General features: G+C 35.9%; 1 protein-coding gene and 1 long non-coding RNA gene across 2 annotated transcripts in view; one reads left to right on the forward strand and one right to left on the reverse strand.

The window, feature by feature from the left end:
• Nucleotides 1-3,825: 3,825 nt before the first annotated feature.
• The window catches only part of LOC126757930 (uncharacterized), a 170,503-nt gene continuing 153,484 nt past the window's right edge, over nucleotides 3,826-20,844 (reverse strand). The window contains exon 3 of the long non-coding RNA XR_007666801.1: nucleotides 3,826-4,242. This is a non-coding gene — a long non-coding RNA (uncharacterized LOC126757930). The remainder of the gene's footprint in view (nucleotides 4,243-20,844) is intronic.
• Nucleotides 12,719-20,844, forward strand: part of LOC126757910 (voltage-gated potassium channel subunit beta-2) — a 163,895-nt gene continuing 155,769 nt past the window's right edge. The window contains exon 1 of the mRNA XM_050471835.1: nucleotides 12,719-13,700. Within this exon, the coding sequence (XP_050327792.1) occupies nucleotides 13,532-13,700 (169 nt within the window). The 5' untranslated portion in view covers nucleotides 12,719-13,531. The remainder of the gene's footprint in view (nucleotides 13,701-20,844) is intronic.

Here is a 20,844-nt window from a genome sequence, read left to right on the forward strand (position 1 = left end):
GAATGACCAATGCAGTATGAGATGCTGCATTATCGCACTTCTTAGCTTAATAAATTCAGACATAGTAAAAATCGAAGAAATCACTTACATATGTATTTTGACGTGAAGTTTAGCATAGATGTCATTAACAATACTACCAACCAAAGTATAAATTAAAAATTCAATTTGAGCACAGTATTAGTAGGAAGCGTTAACTTAATTTCCATTCAGGAATGAAATAAACAAATAATACAAAATGGCCACGTCTACGAGAAATACATAATAATTATTTACTTTTTCTGAATATGAAAAGACAGAGGAACGACTTTCTATATATGTTTAACCACTCTACTTCACATGGCTGAAAGTGTCGGTTCCAAAATCTTGATATTGCAAAGATATTTGAAACTAGAGACAGTAAGCCTTGCTGAGACCGAAGGTTCATTAGGCCTCTCATTATTTAAATTAATCCAGCAGAAATTGCGATTGCATAAATTCTGATAGTTGACTAAGCCTATATATGTTTCAACTATCCAGTAATACGGAACATAAGAAAACAGCGGAATTCCAACCTATTCCCTTGTTTACTCATAGTGAAGCTGAGGTTGCTTTCCCATAAATAATTCCACCACGACACAAGTCTTATCATGAAGAAACGTCGTGCTATTCTCGACATTGAGATCTCTTTGCTGTACAAACTTCTGCGGAGGGGTTTCCGGTCTAGTGGTCTTTCAGCTTGAAACCAGAATAGGTGGACAGTATTTTGAATTACACTCTTTTATCATCAAAAAAGCAATCTAGGTATCTTCAGGATTTTGAAAGTGATTCCTAGCCCGAGATTAGTGATCCATTAGCTAAAATAAAAGCCACCAGAAAACTGTGACTAATTTAGCAAGGTTTATAGAAAGCAGTTTTTACGATCTCTACAGGAGTTTGGAAAATTTAATCATTAAACTTCTTAGAGGGCGGGGTCACGGCCACTTTTTCCATAATTTTTTTCACCCAAAGGTTACAGTTTTATATCTTAATAACAAAGCACTAATGCTATGGCACTTAATCGGTTTTCGGTTAATGGCGTTTTGTGGACGTGGCAGTGGACCGATTACGCCCATCTACGCACTCGTAATTTTATTTGCACTAAGGAAACCTCGCACCGAGTTTCATCAAGATATCTTAATTTTTACTTAAGTCACAACGTGCACGGACGGACGGACAGACAGTCACCCGGATTTCAACTTTTCTTGTCATCATGATCATTTGCATATTTATATAACCTTATATCTATCTCGCTTAGTTTTAGGTGATACGTACAACCTTTAGGTGAAAAAAACTATTATACTCTGTAGCAACACGTTGCAATGGTATAAATATTAGTGATTTAACTAGGGGTATTATTGACCCGCTGTTATTTATTCTTGACATAACGATTTCTTATTACCAAAACATTAAGTCTTTAAATACATACTATACCTCTCACGGCTTATATCAATTTAAGGGGTTACATAGGTTTACGGGTTACAAAAAATCGAATTTTTTTAATGTGTTATTAAATTCTACAACACTTCTAGAATATTATCCTAAATAAATCCTTGAGAACTTGTCTACAACACCTCTAGAATATTATTCTATATTTGCCCTGAGAACTTGTGCGCTCGAGGGTAGCTAGGCTAAGTACGCCGTCTTTAAACGCGCTTTTCTCGAAACCGTGTTTTTGAAGTCAGTTGGCAACATTTCTCGAGAGCTACTCCACCGATCTTCATAAAATTTTACACAGGTCTTTGAGATACAATTCTTAAAACCTTGGGGGAAGGACTTTTTTCCGACTACAACTATTTGAGAAAAAATGTCGCGAAATTATTAATGTAATTTTCATTTTTTGTAAAAAGGTCTGTCAAAAATCCAATATTCAGTTTTTGTTCTCCTTCGACCAAGTTTTTTAGTTGAGGTTGTAACATATATTTTATTTTAGATGAAGACGCGTGCGCATCTTTTTTCCGAGGGGTCAACGGAAATGGAGTCGCAATGGCCCAGTTTAAAATATTTTTCCCCAAAATTCCAATTTTTTTTTGTTAATAGTGTATGTTTGTAACAATAAAACATTAAATTTTGTATATAAGAAAATAATTGTTGTAAAAAGGCTGCTTTTTATCCAAAGAAACCCATGCAACCCCTTTAAGGGGTTATATACCTTCTTTGTCGAAGAAAAAAAGGAAAGTTTGGATTTTTTTGTAGGTGTGTAGCAATTATTTTATTACACGAAGGTTTTTATTTTTTGATAGTAAGCTTTATTAATTAATAGCGGGATTCTGTAATCAGTCTCTAGTCTCTATTTGAGACATTTTGAGGTAATATCTCAATTTGTGACTAGTTACTATTCACTAAACAGTCTCTAGCGTTAGTCTCAAAATATTGACTCAAACTTGAGACCTGGTAATTAGCAGGTCACAAAACCAAAAAGAACTCTTATCTGCCATTTTGAATTACTGAATAGAGATCATCACAGATATTAATCGATTGTAGTTATTTTCTATTTTGTAAGCAACTCAAACACGAAAAGGTTAAAAATAAATCAATTTTACATAAATTTCGTAAATATTATGAAACAAAGTCAACGTATATTTTTACTTTTATTGATAATTATGTTTTTTGACTATTTTATAGAAAATTTAATATTTGTTATCGACATATTTATTTTCATTCAAGTTTAAAAACATCTCTGAATAATGAATTGTAATAGATTTTGTGACTGTCACTTACAGAATAGCAAAATCGTCTCAAGTCTCAAAAATTGTCTCTAACTCAAAATCTCAAATTTAGAGACTTGAGACAGTATCACAGTACAGAATCGCACGGTAACAATGTTTGTGCGAAATTTCGTGGAAAAATATCAAATAGTTTTTAAGGGGTGGCTGTTTCTCTTAGAGGCCTTTTTTTGGCAGAGCCCTGCGGTGACAATTCCCCAGGTCGAACAAGTCAACTTAAACCATAAAAGTAAACAAATTTCATTAGTTTGGTGTAATTCCTTGTGCTTGAACGATCGTTTTTATGATTTTTTTTCTTTTTGTGCACCCGGGAACGTTTTATGCAAAAAATTAACTTTTTGGTCACTAGAAATTTCACTAAAAAATTCATTTCGGCGAAAGAAAAGTTTGTACGTAAAAAGTCGATCGTTCGAGCACAGAAAAATTTCATTACGAACATTTAAAAAAAATTTGAAGAAAATCGGTTCAGTAGTTTTCCGTCAATTCATGTCACCGCAAAGTCGTTTTTCAAAAAACACCATTTCGAGATATTCGCGTTTAAAGTTTCAACGCTGGCCGCTCGGGTTTGGGGCCGCGACGAAGCGCGCGGTTAGAAGTGCTGTAACTTTTTTTTCTACTGCTCGAATCTTTATGAAAATTTGAGAAAATGTTCTCAAGGAGTTGTTCTTTAAGATAAAGCAATAAAAAAATTTCGATTTTTTGAAATTAAAAAAGGTATATAACCCCTTAAGCTCAATTAAATCACGCTGGCTCTCAAACTGTTGTTTTTGGAATTCCACTTTTCACACATACTTCACTGGGAATAGTTAAAATAGCGCAATGATAGCACGGAAGAATGGAAACCACAACAGCCTAACGGTATGTAGTGCTATTTATTACCACACACATTATTCCTGTCCTTGCTTACATTCTATTAATTTAACTACCAACAACAACAACAACAGGATTATGTGCTGAAATGGGCAACAATAAAGCGCTGCAGTCTGTCGCAATAGATTCCAACTGGCGCTCTTTATACGTTCTTTTGCTGCCATTTGTAAGTAATATGTAAATATAATAATTCTGTCAACGAACTTACCATACTGTGAGTTATGAATAAATTGCTCAATGAAAAGGTTAACAACTCCTTAACACACCTATTTCAGAGTATTTCGCGAGGTAACCTCTTGCACATACTTTTTACCGCGACGACACGAACGCATTTTATTTGATTCCTAAAAAACCGAGTGAAAAATGTCACAATTACTTTAATTTCACTTAATTACAAATTAATACTACCACTAACACTTGAATTTGCTCCAAAATTCAAAATTATACTAATATGTTTTAAGATTTTCACGATTTTCACGGATTTTAACCGACGCGGTGGAGAAATATTTTCAGAACTGCTTGAAACAGAAAAGTGGCGACGGAAAGTTTCCAATGCACAGAGCTGTATTGATTGTCAGTTTGTTTGACGTAGCATATTCAGTGAAGTGCCAAGATATTTATTTTTATAAATCTGAAATGACAGAAAATTTTAATTTGCAAATATTTTATATATTTAGATATGCAGATATGATTAAATGAATTATGATGAATTATTTCAATATCAAATAGGTAAAATTGCGTTTAAATATGTCCTTTTTCGACAAGAGTTACCTATTTAGGTAGTGATTTATTGTTGTAGTTACCAATGTTACCAGCAATTTTATTGTGTTACAAAATAACAAATCTTGAGACATGTCCCTAAAACAATTTTATAAGGGTTAGGCCTTTAAAGTGTGTAAGAGTCCAAAGAAACACGATCGAACCAGAAAATTTCTGCAAGGACAATAAGTAATGATTTTACTTTAGCGCCATCTAGTGAAACAAGATTGTTGAAGCTTTAACCCTTTGCTCATAATGATATACTTGTACATACATATATTTCGATATGAAGCCAAATAAAACCAAAAATAAATTTGTCGATTTAATTTGGTTTAGGCACCTTTTACAAGAATATTTTTTTAATTATTCTCGCAACTTTCCCCACAATTTATACTATAATTAACATATTGCTAGTCTTACCTAGCAAGCCTGTTATCGATTTAATTACCCAAGTAAGTGACTTAACAAGTTAGATACCCAACAGTGAGAGTCAGAGAATTCTGTTACAGTTTTTATGAGTTCCTTAAGTGCCAATTCGCAATTCTTACCGAAAAGCTATTGGTTAAGTAACCGTTTAATTAACTAACAGCGCTTTAGATATTCTGATGCTTTGGTGCCACTAGCGGAGATTGTTTTAAGGTTGGCTTGCTTTCACTGGGCATACACATATAACGAAAAGTGTTAATTTGATCGTGGTGTCGCTTGGTGAGGTAATTCTACAGAATCGTTAATAAAAGTTTTTCTCTCATACGTGTATAAAGAACTAAATATTTTTTTAGAATTTTTTATTGCTAAAAACATACATACAAACAACAAACATAACAAAAAAATTCTGAAATTTTTTAAAACATTAACTCAGAACTTGGACGAAAGAAAAAATTGAAAATTGGATTTTTGGCAGACATTTTTAGAATTTCACAAGATTTTTTTTTTAAACAGTTGTTATCGAAAAAAAAATCCTTCTTCCAAGTCTTTAAGAATTGTAGCTCAAAGACATGCGTAAAATTTCATGAAGATCGGTTTAGTAGTTCTCGAGAAATCTTGCCAACTGACTTCAAAAAGACAGTTTCGAGAAAAACGCGTTTAAAAGCGACGCACTTAGTCTAGCTAGCCTGGAGCGCACAAGTTCGCAATGTTGTATCTCCGAAACTACTACTCAGACAATATTCTAGAAGTGTTGTAGAGTTTAATAAGACATTAAAAAAAATGATTTTTCGAAACCCGTAAACCCGTGGCCTGATGGACGGCACTACCGAAGGCTCTATCTCTTTGAACTTTACTCGGATTGATTAGAAATTTTACAACAATATTTTAAACATATTGTAATACAACAAAAAATTAAATTTCAAACATAAGTACATAAATTTTCACAGCTTTAAGCTTAGACTAAATCCGCCGAGTTAGGAGATATATTTGTATACATATGTATATAAGATAAGATATAATGGGTTGTCAAAATAGTCTTGCGGTATTTTTATTGAATTTTTTTTTATTGAAATTGAAATGAATTTTTGATGACTCATGCCCAGCTCTTGACCGATGCTACGGCTGCTACTATGCCGGTCTCTTTCGACCAACTCAGCGATTTTATCGCAATTTTCGACGACAGGCCTTCCGGAGCGTGGCTCATCTTCGACCACCTCTACACCAGAACGAAAACGTTGAAACCATCGTTGTGCGGTGGAAATGGAAACTGTATCGGGTCCATAAGCTGCACAAATTTTATTGGCGGCTTGAGATGCATTTTTGCCTTTATCGTAGTAGTACTGTAAAATATGCCGTATTTTCTCTTTATTTTGCTCCATGTTTGCGACGCTATAACTCACGAACGACTTAAAAGAAACGACAATCAATCAAACACGTGTTAGCGCGTGAAATGAGCTTTCCAAAAAGGTATAGCATGACTCGATGCGACGAATAAAACTAGAACTACGCGCTTTCAGCGTCAACTAGCGAAAATACCGCAAGACTTTTTTGACAACCTAATATAAGAGCAAAAATTATCGATTTATTAAATGTTTAGACTAGAATGCTTTTTTTTAAATAAAAGGTGTTATTTTAAATGGCCTACATTATGTGTTTTGGGTTCGTAAATTTTAAATTTTTTTATTAGAAGCAAAAATGATTGCAACAAACATTTAAGAGCATGACATTGACATACGTATAAATATATACAGATATTAAGCGATTTTTAAAAATATTATTTTCCAAAATTTTCTGCGATCAATCAGCAGATAATGACAAAATAAAGCAATTTTGTTGTAGAAATCGTATGCTACAGGTACGATAAATATAATATGTAGGCTTTTTAATTTTATGAAATATTTCGTGTGTTAAAAAATAACGGAAATTTTTGTTTTTCATTGTCGCCTTAAAAATAGTCACCACTGGTCGAAACACTTCTAAAATTTTGCAGCGATTTTCATCTATCTTGTAAAACGGTGGCTTTATAAGGTTGTCTCTGTTTTTGGAAACAGCAAAAAGTCACACGTTGTCATTTCTGGCGAATATGGAGACTGTGGTATCGTTACGGTGCTGTTTTTGGCCGAGAATTACGAACAAATCTCTAAGCTCATAAAAACACTTTTCACCTTAGTGGCTGCTACAGACAAAATTCAAATTTTATCACACTTCAGCAGCATGTACATATGTATGTATATCAACACAACAAAAAAGAAATGTTGGCTACCTGGTTCTTCGAACCCTAAAAATTTTAAATTTTAATTCGCTTTGTTTTCTGAACACTATTAGAAGTGTTGGCTATAGTTCTGCCGACAGTTCATTGTTCGGCGTTCTACTTTCTGTGACTGCAATCGGAACCTGATGCATTTCTAGATTCTGAAGGGCGAATAAAGCACTTGGATTATTATTGAAAAACATTTTTTTTTTTGATTTCTACTCCATATTCTTCTAGTGTTTTTTTTGGTGTTACCCTTTTATGTGGAATATTTGAATACACCAAAAATGTGCATATCTTACATAAATTATTATTGTACAATATTATATGTCATTTCGTTTGCATTTTTTAGGAACAATTAGTAAATACCCCAGGCTAGTTTTTAAATTATGTCTTAGTTTTCAATTTCAATATTGTTTCGAGAATAAAATCCAAACTCGAAGGGCTAAATTCGGGTGCAACAGAACATTTTATACTTATGCAACTTGCAAGAATCAAAGCCAGGAAAATATACCAGAATCTATGCAATTTTTTATACATATGTATACAGATACTATAAATAACTCATTCACTGATCGACAAATTCGGTATAAGAATTTTTAGAAAAACAAAAATCATAACTAAGTATATACATACATACATACGTGCTCACCCTTACCTTTTATTGATTGGAGATCTTGAATTTCTTTTAATTAAATATACGTTGGATACTTCAAACGCTATGATCGAACAATAACAACAATTAAAATCATCAATATTGATAGATTTCTCACTAAACTTAGATTTTTTACTATATACTTTATTTAGTGCGTTCATAACGAGCAGTCGGGAATCTTCGCGAAAAAGCACATTTTTCACATGAACATGCGGCACATGTTTGCCAAAGCAACATATTGCGCCCTGCTTTGCTATATTGCATTTGCACACTTTCACTTCAATTAACACACACTTATCACTTTACGTTCACAAATTTAAATAACTATTAAATAATACTCAAAAAATTAAAATAAATAATTTATTACTTTTTCACAAACTTTAATCGCGATCAGGTACCGACGCGCACTTACAGGCCGACAAACGACTACCAAACAGAGAATGTTAACGAACATGAATGAAATTGTATTAACATTCGGTCATTTAGTTGTACTTCTTTTCTGCAGAGCTGCTCCATTACTTCGTGATGACGAAACAACAACACCATTTGTATGCCCAAATAATTAACATTCCTACACAGGTGTGCAAGCTGTAACGAAATTACAGTGGATCACTCGGCGGGTTTGCAGTAACATAAAACAAACAAATTACATATATTGCTTTCTTGTTTGCTTGGGATTATAACAGTGATTCCAAATAGTTTGTTAACATCAATGCTAATAAAGAATTGCTACAGATTTAATAGTTTTGTTCAGCTATGCCATATTACACAATTTTAAATTCCATTTGAATTTTCCAGTGCACAAAACAAATAAATATTTTATGACCACAAATTTGGCAAATGCTTCTATTTTTCAAATTCATATCCATAGAACATTTTCCGTATATGCAATTTTTTAGAAAGAAGATCAACCCTCTCTACTACGCATTATCACAAGAATTAGCTTGATGTTATTTCTAGTGAGGAGAGACCGACTATAAGCGAGCTTAAGGCCTGTATAGCAGCTCTGATTTCGGAGTGGATGCATACCTCTGTAAAAGAAACAGCACTTCGGTGAAGCTCATCTGCTGCTACCTTGCTGGCTGCCACTTCTGCTTTAAAGATACTACAGTAGTCTGGTTGATTAAGAGCTCCCGACTGTAGACTACCCCTTTCATCTGCCGTTTGGCTTCGCCCATCCATGAAAAAGCTCGCTACACCTCTTCTCCAGTGACTCAACCCTACGCACATATCATATATTTTGAATATCCACTTTTCAACAGAAATATTAATGAGTGCTTGATTCCTTTCCATATAATATTCGTCTAGTTAATTTATCAAAGTATATCAGACACTAATTGAAGTAATTTCCACACCAAGTGCAAACTCTTTGCTATAGATAGTTGTAGAAATGGTATTAAAGAGAAATAAAAGCGCCAAATTCCAACCAATTAAAAGTTCAATTCATGCAACAATGTTTCTCATTTGTAGTAAAGCTATCTCACTAAATATTTACTAGTCAGGTAGTAGCTAAAGCAGATAAAAATATATTTATTGTTCATAGAAAATTGTAATTTTTACAACCTGGCATGTGAAGTCTTACTCAGAAAATGCTTTGGCAGCTATATTTCTAAACTAATTTTTATGTCACACAATTCTGCATATCGAAAATCGATGCCAAATTATTACTTATGCACATTTCTGCTACCGGCCCAGCGCTCACATGTGTGATTGTAGACATCGCATTGTGAAACAGAAATATTTATTGATTTTACTCTAACATATTATGTGAGAACGGTAAAAATTTATTTGTTATTCATACTTATTTACAAATTCTAAAAGCCCCAACCACACACACAGCCCTGTCATAAGCTATTAACCTGTCACTGTCGTTTGAGTCTAAATTTGTAAATCGCTTGCGAAAGACACAAAAGGAAAGCAAATCCACATGTATGAATACTGTAACTAACATTGGCCGTATACATTTAACGGGAAAACGTGCATATATTTTTGTGTCATAAAAGTTATTATTTTTCGAATACATATATGTATGTGGGTAAGTTTGTGTATTAACCTGCCGCTAAATGAACTTGTATGTCTGCTTGTGTCATTTAGGTGTGTAAACATTTCAAAGCAGCGATTTGCGGGTGCAGCTAACTGTATATATATTTATACAGTTTTATTACATTTTATTTTTGTGTCCATAGCAGTGGCTACTGAGTGGTTGTTTCAACGATTTGCAAATGCTTTTTACACACATGTATGTATATCGTGTGCTCGGGCGTATACGCAACTTAAATGTTTGTGCTTTTATACTACGTGGAAATTGCTTGCTTTACTTTTCCACATTACTTAGCTCAAATGGTTATGGTTTTTGTGTAAAGATTGTTTATGGTATCGTGGCATACCTTTCTTAGTATCACCTTATTAGCTGTATTCGTGAGTTCTTCTACGAACAAGCCACGCCAAACCATTTTGACAGCTGCTGTCACAGATCTAACCTTGTTATTGTGCATTTCCGTATGTGAATATGACAAGAGCATATAGGAAATTGTTTTTGAGGGTATATATGTAGACAGTAGTGTACATTTAAAAGGGTTGTTGCTTGGTCCTGGACACCAACGTAGAAATAAAGAAGAGGTATACATATGTATAGGACCAGTAATGCTTTATAAGGCGTAGTAACAGTAGGCATCAGCTATATGCTATAGTGATCGAATATCGCCGATTCCGAATAATGAGTAACTTCTTGGGGAGAAATGAACGTGAGCAAAATTTCAGACCGATATCTCAAGAACTGAGAACTAGTTCGCGTATACACAGACAGACCGACAGGCAGACATACTGGAAGCCCTTTTACAAAGCCACATTAAGTGGACTTCTTAGTCCCTTACTTTTCTTTTGTAGTTAAATGAAGAACTGCTTTCTGGATATTCACTAAGCTGCTGTATGAAAAGACTACGAAAAGGCATGACTGCAAGACTATCATGTTATCGGTACCTACTTTTCATTATCTGTCTTCGATTCATCAAGCATTAGACAGAGAGAACAAGACAAAGTATATGAGCTATTGAATGAAACAGAAAGACAGATCAGTAATTAAAATACCGCTTAAGCGAAGTATTCCGTTTGTGTCGAATATTCGAGGTCTGAGTTAGAGCGGGCAGGAGGACAATTTATAGAAATTGTAAACACTTGGGACTGAGGTGTGGGGGTGGACACATCGATGGAAAAAACCGTGACAATGCTGCTTAAGGACAGATTGTTGCCGGTTCGTCCACCGATTATCCGGGTGAACGGGGTCAACATCAGGTATATAACGCGCTTACATACTTGGGGCTGACCATGAGTGAAAGAATGTGTTTAACTCCACATTTCACATGTGAAGAAGAATGCAGGCAACCACAGGCAAAGTACGACGCATTTTGCGGAAGGATTGGGGTCTCGGACGTCGAGCTATTCGCACCATATACCGTGGCTTGTATGTGGCATATGCCACTTATGGTGCTCTATGGTGGGAGGCAACCACGACAGTCTTGGGATGGCCAAAATTCTTCTCCATTCAACGTTATTTGATGCTTGCAAGTTTGCCTATATGTCGCACGGTCTCAACGGATGGTGGTTTTAGGTGTACACACTCTTGACTTGATTGTCATACAGCGTGCTGTTGCATTCAGGTTAAGAAGGGGCTTAATTGTGTCCGTGCGGAATGACTGGATTTCCGATGATGATGTGGGATGGGAGCGATATCTAGGGAGCAAGAGGCATCTAGATGATAGGGTCAAATGCAGGTCAGTGGCTTACGAGTACATCCGGGACATTAGATTTGTTGTGGCTAACTCAGACTTCAGATTCTGTCTGAGTCTGGGTTTTCGGCATACGTGGCATGACCTCTGAATGCATTTTTCGACCTATTTGATAGGTTGAGGTGTTTTTGTGTGGTGCGCGTCGAAGACCGGCTATATGTAATTGCAAAATACCCGATGTACTCCGACGTTAGAGATCTGGGTGGTATGTGGATTAGCTGGACTGATGGAGGTTTAGATGTTAGCGGTGTAATCTCCACTCATTGAAATGCCGAATAATTAGGGCCGTTTGCGCGTGAATTTTTCAAGCGGCGAAAGCGTTTAACTGGGAATTAGGGTTAGCTTCTTGTGTGAATGGTGTGTGCGTGTAATGTGCGTATGGAGTCCAACCCCTGGTCCCCACTCCAGAGCAGTGTGAAAGGTCAACTGGTACTAGTTTCGGCTACGAGGTCCGATCGGGGACTTAATTCTCGTACCACGGAGAGCAGGAGCCCTTGGAGTTCGCTCCAACCTGCTCATGCGGACTGACCCTTCGGGGACTATCGTGGTGGTTGTGTTTAAAGCGCGAATGCAGGAAGAACTGACACTATGTCAGTTGAATGTGGGGTTGTCGAACCCAAAGTATGGCAGAGGTTTTAGATGGGCCGCGGACCCAACTAAGGTGGTTGGTGTGTCCATTTTACACTACCAATTGGTATTGCCTAGCATTTTCAGGGCGCTTATGAACTCATTGATTTGATCCGTTGTGCTCTTGAGCGCCGTTCGGCAAGGCTGTCGTCAGCATACCGCATACCGGACGTTAAATAGAATATTGTGTGTTATTGCTTTTAGCTATGGATTTCTTGATAGCAGAGAGCAGTGGTCAAAGATAGGTAAGCGAGGAAAATGGCAAATCGATAACTTATATTGTAAAAACGCATTAGGTAGTAAGCACCTCTCTGGGAAAAAACTTGCACCGATTCACGGATAAATGTAAAATGCGGCGGATCGCATGCTTGGCGCTGGAATCTGTATACGACGTGCTAAGACATATCAGAAATTATAAGTTTTCCTCATTAAATCACAGAAATTGCACACTGTGCTTATATGAATATATGTTTATGCATTTGTTTTCTCACTACTCATTTATTTACGTGTGCATATACATATGTACAAACATCTAACGGTTGATAAAAATAGCGTGGCAAGAATACTCGGCATAGCTAATCAAACAGGTCAGCAAGTGACACATGTGCAGTCAAACACAGCACCGCGGCCAACACACATTGCCGCGGAATGCCGGCACATTCGCCAGCGCTAATCTAGCGAAAAAGCGTCACGACTGCCGAATCGGCGGTGGCTTGAACGTTTCGTTAAACGGTGTGCCAAAGCGGCTGCTAGCCAACCAAGCACATAACTAGACACACTGAGTGGGTCAAAAAGCCAGTATGTGACCGAGTGTTGCCCCACTATCTCACAGTGACAGTGGCGAATGCGCGTCGCCGTAGCGTGTTTTAGCCGCTTTATTTCGTTGCTGAGTCCGTGTGTGTGTCTGTGTGTCGGTTGGAAGCACGCGTTGCGCCAACTCGACAGCTGAGCGGTGACTCGGCGAGGGCAACACAAGAGCCGGCTGTGCTAACGGCTCATTATAGTTGCAATTGCATGTAACGGTGTTTATAATTACAGTTATTGCAGACAGTGGAATGCGAGAACAGAAGACGGACAGCGTTGTTGGTCACTTTGTTTGATTTCCTGCCGCGTAAAGGCTGCGTGCTGCCAGCAAACTATATATCGCTTTTATGCTGGCGTTTTGAATAACGGTTAAATATTGATGAAACAAAATGTGCATACAAAATGGTGCCGATAAAAATAAATATTTCGAGTGCGTGTTGGAGAGTGTGACATGCAAAATGCTTGTAAAAATATGAAAAAAAATATTTTTTTTCAACTCTCACATAGTGTTTCTAAAAATGAAAGTTTAATGTGACCACGAGCCTATTTTCACCAGTGTGTGTGTGTTTGATATTTCATATTTTTTGAAAATCTAAAAAATTGTACGTGCAACATGGTGCCACCACCGAACTTATCCAAGTATTTAATGAATGTGCGCTCGTCTCAACGTAAATTTCCGCAAGGCCCGCCGCAATCACCACCAAACCCGCAACAACAACAACAGCAACATAAATACCAAAAACCACAATCGGCGCAGAAACAACAACGCAATATATATGATTGTAAGTAAGCGCGGTCGATATGAGAACGCCTTAGGGAATTTATTAAGAAGTTGGTCTAATAAATTAGTCACAGCATAGGAGCGATAGAATGACCTTTCCGATATCATTTATTCTTCATTTATGGCATTATCTATTCTTCATTATTGAGCAATATTTCAAAAATTATGATAGCTTGGATGTTGATTTTTTGAGGGTAATCCGCTTAAATGATAAAGCGCATTTTCACCTTGGTAGGTTTGTTAATCGCCAAAATTGCCTTCATTAGGGTTCTAAGAATCCACATGCGATGGTCAAAAAACAAACGTATCCTGAACGTGTCACTGTTTGGTGTAGATGTTGTGCTGAAAGCTTAATTGGGCGAAACTGTTTTGAAAAAGAGGCCGGTCAAGCAGTGATTTGATTGGATGATTCTGATTTGGCCAATATATGCATAGTTATAGTATATAGCTATTCCGCCAATGAAACTACCAATTTATTGAAGGAAACTTTTCGTGAGCTCACTATCTCGCGTCATGGATCTGTGGTTTGGCGCCACTGCTGTAAAAAGTGTTCGAAAATGGGGCCAGTAGGCTTGAAATAATTTTCAAAACATATAATATTATTAAATTCTTGGCCATAACATTAAATTATATGCTTTTTATTTCATGTTGAAAACCATATGTCTAATATACACACTATATGCACAAAAAAATCTAAATTTGATTGATTTTGGTGTTAGTTACTGTTAATGCCCATCGAACTATATTAAAGACTTTAAAGTCTAATCGAAATTTGCGAAATCGCAAAATAGATACAGAATAAAAAGTCCGACAGATATGGTAAAGAAAACGCGTTTTAACTCAATACTCAAAACAAAGCGTTTTGAATTTTTTTTTGCATAAAATTAAATTAATAAAATTTAAAGTTCTTGATCTTGCACAAATATAGACAAAAGGGTACATTTCGCAAAAAAAAAAAAATGTTTAAGAAGCAAGCAACTTTTGCTGGGTGAAACGCTTGAAATATACTTGGTAGCCTTATAGAGAGAGATGTCAAGATTTATGGAGATTACACGCGTTCTGTGGAGTAGGGCAATTCTGTATATTGAAATCTAAACTTGGTAAGATATAATCTCATTCACTGAAGTTTTTTAAAATAGCTGGTTCAGCATGGCGTTGTGTTCATAAACAAGAGGACGTGAAAGCGATTTGTGGAAAGCAGAAGTCCACTTTTGAAAGTTCCTTTACATATGTATAATTGTGAGCTCATCCAAGAGAGAATGTTATATTAACTATTAAGAAACTTTGTATAGACGGCGGTTAAAAATTGCATATGGACGCTGATTTACCGCTAAAGAGCGTTGTTCAAAAAAACAGAAATTTCTTAGTAAGAGCTATCCTTCCTTCACTTTTTTAATATTTTCGTCAGTTAAAGAGAGCGACGGTCGTCCAGAACGAGACATGTCTTCAACAAGGCTTTCAAGGCTTTGCACCACTCGTAGGCTTGTGTGTTTGATAAAACTGAATCACCGTAAGCCTTTTCCTTCGCAATGATTTCGCTCAAGAAATTTGGTTAGAAAGAAAAATTAGAGATAAATGCTTTCTTCGATATTTTTATCCATCGCATCGCACAACTGAGTTGTATCGTAACAAACTGGTTGACAGACAGCTCATATTTGGCATATTAATTAAGGACAGTCCTACCAACTAAGCAAAATACATTTTTTTGAAATATCATTTACCCGGGAATTTAAATTACAATTTCCGGGTACTATTTTGTCACAATGTATGTACATGACAGTCTCTCTTCATTCAGTTGAATACATCGGAGAAAACAGCTGAGTGCTTTGAGTCGCTTGCCATTACCTTAAATAGTTTGCTACCAAAATCTTGTGCTCAATTTTCTATTAACTAATAGTGATTTCCGATACAATATTGCTTTTTAAACACTTTTTCAGATGTCTGGAAACACTTCTCATAACATTACGTCAGTATCTAATTTTCAATGATTAGTTCTCAACATGAGTACTTATACTTATAAATATACTAGCTTGTCAAATATCTCCCTTCCGCTTTTTTGCCTTTTGAATTTCGCGGCTATGTAAATTAGTAAAAATGATTTTTTTTACTTTCACAGCGATGTTACTCGCTTTATTCTTTATTGCTTAATGAATTCTAGCATTCCACTTCAACCTGACCTGACTTGCTTGTTTTGCTCCACGGAGAAACGGTTCTTTTTTGTTCTTTCGAGCTGCAGATCTTGGCGGGAAAACAGAGCTATGCGGGAGTTGTTGTTTATTGGTATGCTAGCCAGTCAGCGAACGCCACGCACATACCGCACATATTGAGAATTGAATGCAAGAATAGGTTGAGCTCAGATTATGGCATTAACCTTTGTGTCATTGTGTGATTTTATTAACCCTCGTGTTTGACAACAGGTGTATCTTAACTTGTATAAAGCGCTTCAGAGCTCGTATCTGGCAATACTATACATCTTTGAAAGGTCTTGACATAACTTACAAAACGACGCTATGCATGGTTAGCTTGGATATTGCGTTCAACAGTTATATGTAGACGTGTAAACATGGAGTTCACTAACGCCGAAATTCGCGAAATTTTAAAGTTTTCCTTCGTTAAATGCAAATCCGCTAGAGAAACGCTCCGTGAGATGAATGTTGTTTTGGGGGATGGTACTCTATCATTTCGAACTGCGTTGGAATGGTTTCGACGATTCAGAGCGAGTGAAAACGACACCATGGATAAGCCAGCCGGCGGAAGACCTGTGACGACGAATACCGATCAAATCATGGAAAACATCGAGTAAGACCGGCATGTGGCATCTCGTGACATCGCCCAGAAGATAGGAGTTAGTCACAAAACTATTTTAAACCATCTGCAGAAGGCTGGATACAGAAAAAAGCTTGATGTTTGGGTGCCTCATGATTTGACGCAAAAAAACCTTCTGGACCAAATCAACGCCTGCGATATGCTGCTGAAACGGAACGAACTCGACCCATTTTTGAAGCGTATGGTGACTGGCGACGATAAAAGGATCACATATGATAATATCAAACGAAAACGGTCGTGGTCGAAGGCCGGTGAATCGTCCCAAACAGTGGCCAAACCGGCATTGACGGCCAGGAAGGTTTTTCTGTGTGTTTGGTGGGATTGGAAGGGAATCATCCACTATGAGTTGCTCCCATATGACCAGACGCTTAATTCTATCATCTACTGCGAACAACTGGACCAGAAGCGTCCAGAATTGGCCAACAGGAAGGGTGTAGTGTTCCACCAGGACAACGAAAGACCATACACTTCGTTGGTGACTCGTCAGAAGCTACGGGAGCCCGGACATAGCGCCAAGTGATTACCACCTGCTCCTGTCTATAGCGAACGCCCTGGTGTGAAGTTAAACTCAAAAGAGGATTGTGAAAAGTGGCTGTCCGAGTTTTTCGCAAATATGGAGGGGGCTTCTACGAGAGGGATATTATGAAGTTGCCGTCTAGATGGAAACAGATTATCGAACGAAACGGCGCTTATTTGAACTAAATCCGATCACTGTAACATTTTCTATAAAGCATTGAATAAAGAGCAAAAAGCGGAAAGGAGATATTTGCCAACTTTATATTACAATTTTATGAGGCTCACACATTAATGCAGCCATTTTGACTAATGTGTATTATACGGCGCAAGTTTTGATTTCACTGCTTTTATTTTGTAATTGTGATAGTAATCCCTATTTAGGAATAAAACGGTCAGTAATAAATACAAGTATAAATGTAATATTTGTAGTGCCCATATGATCAGGTTTCAATGATTATCCATTAATTACGCAATTATTACATATATACTTTACTCATTTATTGTTAAGCTTATGAAAGCCTTAGGTTGCGTAGGTTGCAACTCATTGCAGTCACGTTCGATCGGCCACAAGAATGACATGCTTGCTCGCAAAATATAGGCGATATCTAGTGCTTACATACATATGTAAATATATATGTATGCACTTTTATGAATATCAAAACACATAAAATCAATTGCTATCCCATAGCGGCCAAACCAAACGCAATTAATTGTGCCGTCTCTGGGGTAACAGGAAATAATAGTGTGTGTGTGTGTGTACGTGTGCATAGTTTTTGCTTTTTGTACAGGCATATTTTATGAATGTCCAACTCTTGACATTTATTTCATATTTATTTGATTTAATTTTTAATCAGACGCTAATTGATTCTATCACCAAAGCAAAATTAATTATTTAGAGCGTATAGCGGTCAAAATGCAAATGCAGCATAATTTCCGTGTCAGCTCATGAGTGGATGTATTACACATGTATCTATATATACATAATAAAGATAGATATGATGTATTTGGGAATAAAATATTTGCACCTTTTTGAACTTCTCCTTTTAATATATTGAAACTAGTATTCATATGATTATTGTCATTAATATAAATTTGATCCCTTAGATTGCCAAATGGAATAATTTACGTTTTCATTTAAAGATGATTTATTTAATTCATAATGGTGAGGCTATAAATTGCTGATGCATCGTATATATAATATGTATATAGTCGAAAAAGTATTTTCGTATTTTGTCAATAGATGTCATTGCAGTCGTATATCTCCAGTGCTACCAATCACATTGTGTCATACTATATAGTCTTGGAAAGGCTTAAACAAATTTAAGCTACATTTAACAAACAAAAATTAAATTCGGGGAAGGTGACAAAAGTTGCAGCTGTTCAAAAATGAGTGAAAATAATGAAGAAATTCGCTATATTTTGAAATTTTTGTATAAAAAAGGCAAGAATGCCATGCAATTCACCAATGAAATTTGTGAAGCTAACGGAGACAATGCTGTATCAGTTCGTGTAGCACAACACTGGGTCGCTCGCTTCCGCTCTAAACATTTTGAAATTTCGATTTATACTGATGAAAGTTTTACACTAATGGAATCGACCAAAATGGTAAATATTTGTTTATTTACTTATTAGTATCAATATAAAAAAAATAAGTTGAAGTTTGATTAGAAATACGAAAGGACTTTTTCGACTACCGAATATATTGAGTTTGCCACGAAAGTCGTTACATCCAAAGCATCGGCGACCCTATGAAATATGTATATAAATTGGCAGCATGGTGAGCTGAGTTGATTTAGCCATATCTGTCAGTCTGTTTGTCTTTGTATGAACTAGTTACCCAGTTTTTAAACCATCGATTTGAAAATTTACGCACAACTTTTTCTCACAAGGTAGATGCTCATTTATCGTAACCGCCGAAGTCGAACAAGTATATCATATAGCTGCCATAAAAACTGAAGGATCAAACACATGTCCTTCATGACAAAGTCTCTTCACGAAATTTTGCATAGGTTATTATCCAAGGTAACACAATAATCTTCGAAAAAATTATTCAGATCGGAAAACTATAGCATATAGCGGCCATATTAAACTGACCAATCAAAATTAAGATAAAGATGGTAAATATCTTTTAATGCTCTTTTGTGCCCAAAAAATGCGAGCTGAAGTTGAATGGGTTTTCTTGTTTATATAAATTGAGGGGGGAGCACCTCCACCCGCCCATTTTTGTTTTTTGCTTAAATCTCTTTAAAAATAATCTAAGAATACGTCCCCAAAGGCTTAGATGGGAATTTGAAATATTTTCGAAGCTAGAAGGAAAATAGTGACCGAGCGTCTAGCAGATATATGAGCGATTAGGCAGAAAGAGAAAACTTTGACGGGCGATTTCTCGGTTTTCATTTTTGCGATTTTTCTTAATTGGCGGGCAGGATAGAAAGAAAACTAAACGACGTATGGAATTGGGGCAAAATTTATTATCTTTGGCATTCTATTTAAAGTAAAAAAAACTAAGAAAAGTCAAATTTGAACATATTTTTAAACAACATAAAGTAAACTTGTTTTGGTCAAAAACCACTTTTTTCAATTTTTAAAAAATTTGTAAAACTTTATAATTTTTTTTGGAATTTTTTTAGTTTAACTAGAGAATAAATTATTAAAAAATATGAATCTCTTTGAATTTTTTTTTCCGATAGAAATTGCGACCTGCATCCTGCCCGCCGTCCGACGAATGCACATGCGAGATGCATCAGGCAATTGCTTCCCAAAAGCAGAATATCAAAGATTTCGTATGCAAAAAATTTGTGAATGATGTTTAAGTATATAACTATAAACCCAAGAAATTTCGCTTTAATCACTTATTTCTTTCCGTCCCAAAAAATTCCTCAAAAAATGGATTTTTTGAAGCCTCTAAATTTGTAAAACCAAATTTATATGTATTTTATAAAAATTATGCCCACTTAGGCATTGTAATGTATCACTAATCTGATCCCACTCTGGATAAAATAAAATTAAGGGCCATTCCCATAAATACTTCAAGAAAAGGGCCCGCACTGAGGCTAGAGTCGAGAAAAATCTCTTAGCACTCTAACATACCCGTTATGTTTCTTGAGTTAGAAAGCTTTCATGACGCTTATATGTATTTTGCATATGTATATAGCTTATTCGTTTTCGTTGGAATAAAACATAATCACATCCTTGGTTTCTCAACATACCAGCACCAGTGCTTTAAAAGATGAAAATAAAATATTTGCATTCAAAATTAAAGAAAATTATTTTTACATTTGTGATGGATGACTTCAAAAGTTCCAAAAAATATTCGGCATTCGAATTCAGCTGTTTTAAAAGAGCGCCGTGTGAAGTCGAAGAAATTACATTTTTGTGTTGCTCAAACGCCACTGAATCTCAGAGGCTTAAAATCTTGGTAATTGGAAAAACAAAAATCCGAGCTACCTTAAAAGACTTTCAGTGTCTCAGCGAGTACAAAAGCTTAAAGTCCGCCTGGTTGAAGTCGGCTATATTCAAAGAACTGTTTCCCGAATCATTCGTTCTACAGGGACAGGTAATTTTGGATTTTGCCAAAACTTTTCAAAAAATTTGGTGTTTTTAAGGTGAAGTCATTTTTTTAAAGAGAAAAAATTGCCAATTAAAGGTCTTTTCTTAATTGTCAACGCTCTTTTACTTCCATATGAATCTGAACTGGCAGCAGAATATGGGAAAATCTTCGTAATGCCACCAAACGTGACTGCCCTCATTCAACCGATAGATCAAAATGCAATAAAAATAATGAAGGTGCATTAAGCTGTCTA

The sequence above is a fragment of the Bactrocera neohumeralis genome, chromosome 5, assembly GCF_024586455.1.
Source record: "Bactrocera neohumeralis isolate Rockhampton chromosome 5, APGP_CSIRO_Bneo_wtdbg2-racon-allhic-juicebox.fasta_v2, whole genome shotgun sequence".
NCBI lineage: Eukaryota > Metazoa > Arthropoda > Insecta > Diptera > Tephritidae > Bactrocera > Bactrocera neohumeralis.